The 5736-nt window shown below is 32.9% G+C and overlaps 1 protein-coding gene across 8 annotated transcripts in view; it reads right to left on the bottom strand.

Annotated features, from left to right (window-relative positions):
* shoc1 (shortage in chiasmata 1) overlaps positions 1-5736 on the bottom strand; it is a 34385-nt gene that overhangs the window by 14833 nt on the left and 13816 nt on the right. For 7 of the 8 annotated variants that reach the window (XM_008417989.2, XM_008417986.2, XM_008417987.2 and 4 more), the window contains 9 exons: positions 4703-4793; positions 4469-4629; positions 4203-4365; positions 4016-4130; positions 3733-3874; positions 2787-2891; positions 2583-2712; positions 2229-2323; positions 830-1075 (listed from right to left, as the gene is read on the bottom strand). In XM_008417989.2, coding sequence (XP_008416211.1) covers positions 830-1075; positions 2229-2323; positions 2583-2712; positions 2787-2891; positions 3733-3874; positions 4016-4130; positions 4203-4365; positions 4469-4629; positions 4703-4793 — 1248 coding nt within the window. Of the gene's footprint in view, positions 1-829; positions 1076-2228; positions 2324-2582; positions 2713-2786; positions 2892-3732; positions 3875-4015; positions 4165-4202; positions 4366-4468; positions 4630-4702; positions 4794-5736 lie in introns of all 8 variants that reach the window. The other variant, XM_017306679.1, reaches the window with a different exon arrangement.

Genomic DNA, 5736 nt, shown 5'->3' with positions numbered 1-5736 from the left:
TATATATATGTAATAATAAGCGATAAGATAAATATCGCTTATTATATGCAATATTATAAATGCCCACCCCTAAAAGAGATGCAACCGATGCGCAAAGTAATGACATTTCTTTGAAGTAACAGAATGGCTGCAAAAAAGTGCATGTATGTTTATATATTTGTATTGATCATAGTTAAAACAAATAGAAAGGTTGGGACAGATCTATGGGCTGTACAAAACATCATCATATTTTTTGCACAAAATCATTGTTAGATAAAGAGATTTTATCTTCTTGTCCCTGTAAATCCTAATAATCTGATGCTGGCCACTCCCTCAACGTTTACACTTGCAAATGAAAATGGCTGTAAACAGATGCAGAATTATACAAACATACATCTTTGAAAAGCAAAAGTAGAGCCTTCTGTACAACCAACAAGAATGCAGCACATGGTTTCCAGAGGATAAGTCAACAACAAATTACTTCTCTTTTCCAGCAGCCATTATACAGCATGAAGTCGTAAAAACAGCTGACCAAATGTGCTGGAGCTCTGCTTGGGTTGCTAGGTAACCACAGCTGGGCTCTGCTGATTTGTTACATTTGAAAGGTTTATGAAATGGCTCATTTTCCAGACACCAAAAGAAATTTAATTTATTGCGGAAGAATTTTTAAGCGTTTGGATTGTTTACAGAAGTTGCTTAGACCCAAATGGGAGTACAAAAACATGCAAAAATAATGTATATTTCTGCTTATTGGCTTATATTTACATATTATAAAATAAATCAAATATTTATTTATAGAACAAAAATACTGTAAGGGACTGTCATAAAATATCTTTATACAGATCCTCACCCTCCTCATGTTCAGGTGTCGTTCTGTTGAAGTCTTCCTTCTCGTTCTGTCCGTTTGTAGGAACTTCAGTCGTCATCATTTCAATCAACTCGAGGTTTTTACCCAGAATTATCTCTGGTTTTCCTGTCTCCAGACGTAGTTCCAGTTTGTCAACAGCACAGTTGAAATGTTGCTTTTCTAGTTTAATAACTCCCAACGCTTCATGCAGAGGATGAAACCCTGAGGCTGGTTCATGTAAAGCAGGCTCTGTGAGAAAATGAAGATTTGAGAAATCATTTGGGGATTGAGAAGATATATTTAATATGGATGATATTGATGAATTAATCAGTAATTTAATCTATAAAAATAAATAAAATAAATCTCTTACATATAGAAAGAAGAAAGTTGAGATTTATTGTTATTTCCCTGGATTATAATTTACTTAAAATCAAAACAAGGTTAATCAAAACTTAAACTAAAGGAGAAATATTGATGAAAGCCAATCATTACTGTAATCAATAATTTATTATTAAATAACTAATATTAGACTAAGAAATATCTACTCACTACAGATTAACAAAGTAAAATAAACAAAGTACATAAACCTTTTCCTCAGGAAAATACCGACCCCTTGTGGTCCACAAAGAGTACTGCACTCACTTTTATTGTACAATAAAAGTCCAACATTTTGACAGATAATAATAAACAATGGTTTTAAATATCAGGACACAATAAAATATTTTGTGATGACAGGTGAATAAAACCAAATCATTACTTGACTAAAACAGGATAAACAAAAAAAAACACGTAAATGGATTCTAACAAAGTTAAATTAATCAAATGTAAATTAGTAAGTGTGAGAATTTTAAATAAATATGATGTTTTGAAAGTTTAGAGTTGCTACAATCTGTGCTAAATTGATTATTTGAAAGAATATCAGCAACAATTTTAGTCCAATAAAGGTTCCTGCAGTGCAGAAGCGGTTATAACGTCTGTACTGCAATATAATTGATTTTTTGCTCTTTTGTAGATCAATACCTTTGTTTGGTAGTCTGTAATGTTATGTTGGTGAATTAATTTAAATAATCATAATAATTCTTGAATATTGTTAAAAAGTATTAGCTCCATTTGCAGATGGCTGCAAAAATATTTTAGGAAAAATATTATGTTTTCTACTTTTTTATAACTTATTTTAACAAGTGAAATTTTTGCAGTGAAATTAATACGGCAAGAAAAATTGTAAATTTCTCCAAAGGGCTATAAAAAACAAATAAAATCATCCAGATATAGTATATCTTATAATGAAAACACTTTTTGCTGTATTGTGTTTTTTGTAGCGTTTTAAAATTAAAAATGTAGCATTAAAGTTATCTGTCCTTGTTTTGCAGTGAAAGTTTCTAACATCTGATAAAGTTTTTACCTGACAACAGGAAGCGAACAACAGAGGTCAGATGCTTCTCTGAGCTCCAGACCGTTTTCTTCATCTCACTTTTGGTTCTTGTTGAGAGCAAAGATCTGAAAAACAATCAAGATTGTTATTTTTTTTAAAATGCATTAACATAAAGAATGCTACAGAGTCAAGTGTTTGTTTCTGTAATAAAAAGTCGGCTGAAATTTGAGTTGATCTGACGCTGGTTTGAGATTTCTGGTTTTGATCACGTAGTCGGTCGTTTTTATTATGAATATTATTGTCTTGTATGAAATGCTGATAATAAAATTTTCTTTTCTTTTGGAGAACCTAAAGTTTGAACATGAAGCTGAAATATTTTCTCACGTGGGTGTGAAAGGGGAAAGTTTTTCTTCCTGGAGATGAGATGTGGACAGACGGATGTGGGTTCGGTTCTTCTTAGGAATCGGGCTCAGAATAAAGTCCAGCTCTGTTCCAGCTGGAGATGCAGCGCTCCCTTAAAAAAACAAAACGTTTGGGCCAAATCGCAGCTTGGACTCCAGACCGCAGAGATGTTTTGTGTGCATTTACCTAAGCATCCCGATTCAATTAGTTTTCCACTCTGTGTCTTTTCTTTTATTTGTTTTTGTTGAAAATCAAACTGAGAAATTTCCACTGGAGCCTTTGAAAGAGAAGCTACAGGAAAAAAGAGAAAATTATAATTAAATTCCTGCTTTATATTTTCACTTAATGTAAAAATTAGGCTTCATACACTTTTACACAGTAAAATGCAAACATTTTTCAGGCATTTTTAAGGTAAGTTTTCAAACGTTTCCAGCACTTTAGATATAAAAACAATACAAATTAACTAAAAAAAGGACAGCTTAAATTTACAATTATGTTATTTTTTACTGTAATTAATAATGTCTTGCTGTAGTATTCTCTATATACAGTATAATAATATATAATAAAATTATATATTTTGAAACGTCTCTCTCTCACTCACTCTAAAGACCTGATGGGTCTGAGAACAAAACACTAATTCAACAAAAAGAATCCTAAATTTCAACAACGTTGTTTCACTTATAAAATAAAAAACAATCTGTATTTCAAATTCACAGATAAGAAATAAAGAAAAAATTAATAATAAATATTAATTGCATTGAAACAATCCAAACACATCAGCCTTCCTGTTCAAGTCAAATGCTTAAACATAATAAAGAGAGTTGCATAGAAAAATCTCAAAGTTTTCTGGCTTTTGTCAAATAGAAAGAATTTTGGTAATTCTAACTAACGTAAAACAAGAAACGTTTAATCTGATTTAACTTCACACTGTGGGGAAAAAAAAGTGTAATGTATGAAAATATATAATTTCAACTGTAAATAACATTTCCCACATTTAGGCTTTTAATCAAACATTAGATTGAGCTTTATTCCCAAACTGAGTGTTTTGAATACAAAGCACTTTACAAACCTTTAAAAACCTCTTAATAAAATTCAAGGATTTTAAGCACCCTGGAAAATATCTGTTACTCACTTCTACGAAGTAAATCCAGGACAGAACATTCCTCGTCTACTGGTTCTGGAGAAATGTTCACACAACCACCGACACCAGAAAAAGCCGTGAAGTTTTGTGTTTTAAGCCGGAAACTGTCGACTACAGGCGGTAACAGCAGAGACTGCAGAGAAGATAATAAAATATATACATAACCAAACAATCTGACACTTATAAAATGTTTTTATTACTATGTTATGCAATAAAACAACAATAAGTAGGCCATGTATTAACATGTTTACACACTAAATGCAGAGTCCTGTACCTCTTTCCGCAAGAGAGGAAGTGTAAGAAACTGATCCTGAAAATCTCCACGTGTGACATCACTGATGGCGTTGGCGTCTGCAGGTTTCTGGTAGGACTCGCATCGTCTGAAGCAGCTGGGATGAAACGTAATCCTAGTAACAAGAAGCTCTGGAGGCAGCAGAAATGATTCTGGATCAGAAGAGCACCTGAACATGCCGTCCTCAGAGATGCTGATTCCTGTTGAGTTCAGCAGCGGGTCGGACACAGGAAGTGTCTTCAGCCTGGACATTTTGGCTTTCAAAGACGGTAAATGTCTTTTTAACTCTGCCAGCAGATCTGGAGCAATGAAGTCCTCAGAGAGAAAGAGATCTATAGATGTAAGCAGGTTTACTCACTTCTACGAAGTAAATCCAGGACAGAACATTCCTCGTCTTAAAAGGTATTTGAGGGAAGCACAAATGTAATGAGTTACCTTTGCTCTTAGTGTCTGGACTCGTCTGGTCAGGTCTGCATTTAGAAAACGTTTCCTGACATGAATCAATCTGCTTATTTAGGAGGAAAACAAACTGATCTTCATCAAAGGAGTCGGGATTAGAGCTGGGAACTATCTCCACATCCTTTTCCACAATAAATCTGAAATTTTTACACAGATGTTTACAAAATACATTTAAAAAGTTTAATTTGTTGCATTTTAGTGCTGTGAGACCTTTCCAATGAATTAACAGGTTGATTTTTCTGTCCAAGGTCATCAAGAACTGAGCCACCGACAAAGAGTTTGCAGGAAGAAATCACCTTTCCTGTAAATAAAAGCAGGGAGTAGCTGAATAAATACAGTAATCTGTGTAATTTATCTTTCAATCACAGTTAGGGTTATTAAAAAATGCAAAGATGGACAAATGGAGAAACATAGCTCTGTAAATTTACTAGTATTTATAAAATTTGCTTTTACGTTTATTTCTTTCCAGCAGAGATTCAAGATCTGGCTTTGCACCGAGCAATTATTTCTTTTGTTTCCATTTGAGTCCATGTTCTGATTATAAACCCAAAGAAAACATTTTCTTAGTGCATATAATATTACAAAAAACATGCTTAAAACAAGTTTAAAAAATATGCAAAGTTTGCACATCGAAGAACATAAAAAAGGTAAATACTGGCAATAGATCAAACTACTTGAATATTTGAACTCATCCTGAAATTTATGACGCATCAACAGCGCCCCCTTTAGGACTTCTACAGATATGACCAAAAAAGCTAATAAAAAAAACATCTCTTGTGGAACCAAAAACTGATTATCTAAAAAGTTTTACAGGGATTTTTCGATGCAATAAACAAGTCCTGAAACATAGTTTTAACAGGAATAGGTTGAAGGAGAAATTTCCCATCTAAGGTCCTGTTTATGTGGCAATGCCAGGGCAATAAAACACAACATTTTTGTTGCATTTTGGCCTCTCACTTACGGATTTACAACTTATCAGTTATTTACCTTTTATATGCAACTTTGTGAGAGTCCCACCCAATAAAATATGTATTTTGTGCCAGGAAAGTGTTTGTTTGGTCTAAAATTTGAAACAAGCAAAAAGAAAACATTAGAAAACTGGTAATAATGGGTTGCTTAAAGATTGCATTTGGTGCTTCTACAGGGTAGATAAACTAATGCATTTTTTAAAAGCCTGATAAACTGCAACCAAATAAAGCAAAATATAAAGAAAATCAACTGTTTACATATTATTGCTACATTAT

The sequence above is a fragment of the Poecilia reticulata genome, linkage group LG9, assembly GCF_000633615.1.
Source record: "Poecilia reticulata strain Guanapo linkage group LG9, Guppy_female_1.0+MT, whole genome shotgun sequence".
NCBI classification, from domain to species: domain Eukaryota; kingdom Metazoa; phylum Chordata; class Actinopteri; order Cyprinodontiformes; family Poeciliidae; genus Poecilia; species Poecilia reticulata.
This window is presented reverse-complemented; position numbering and strand designations above follow the sequence as displayed.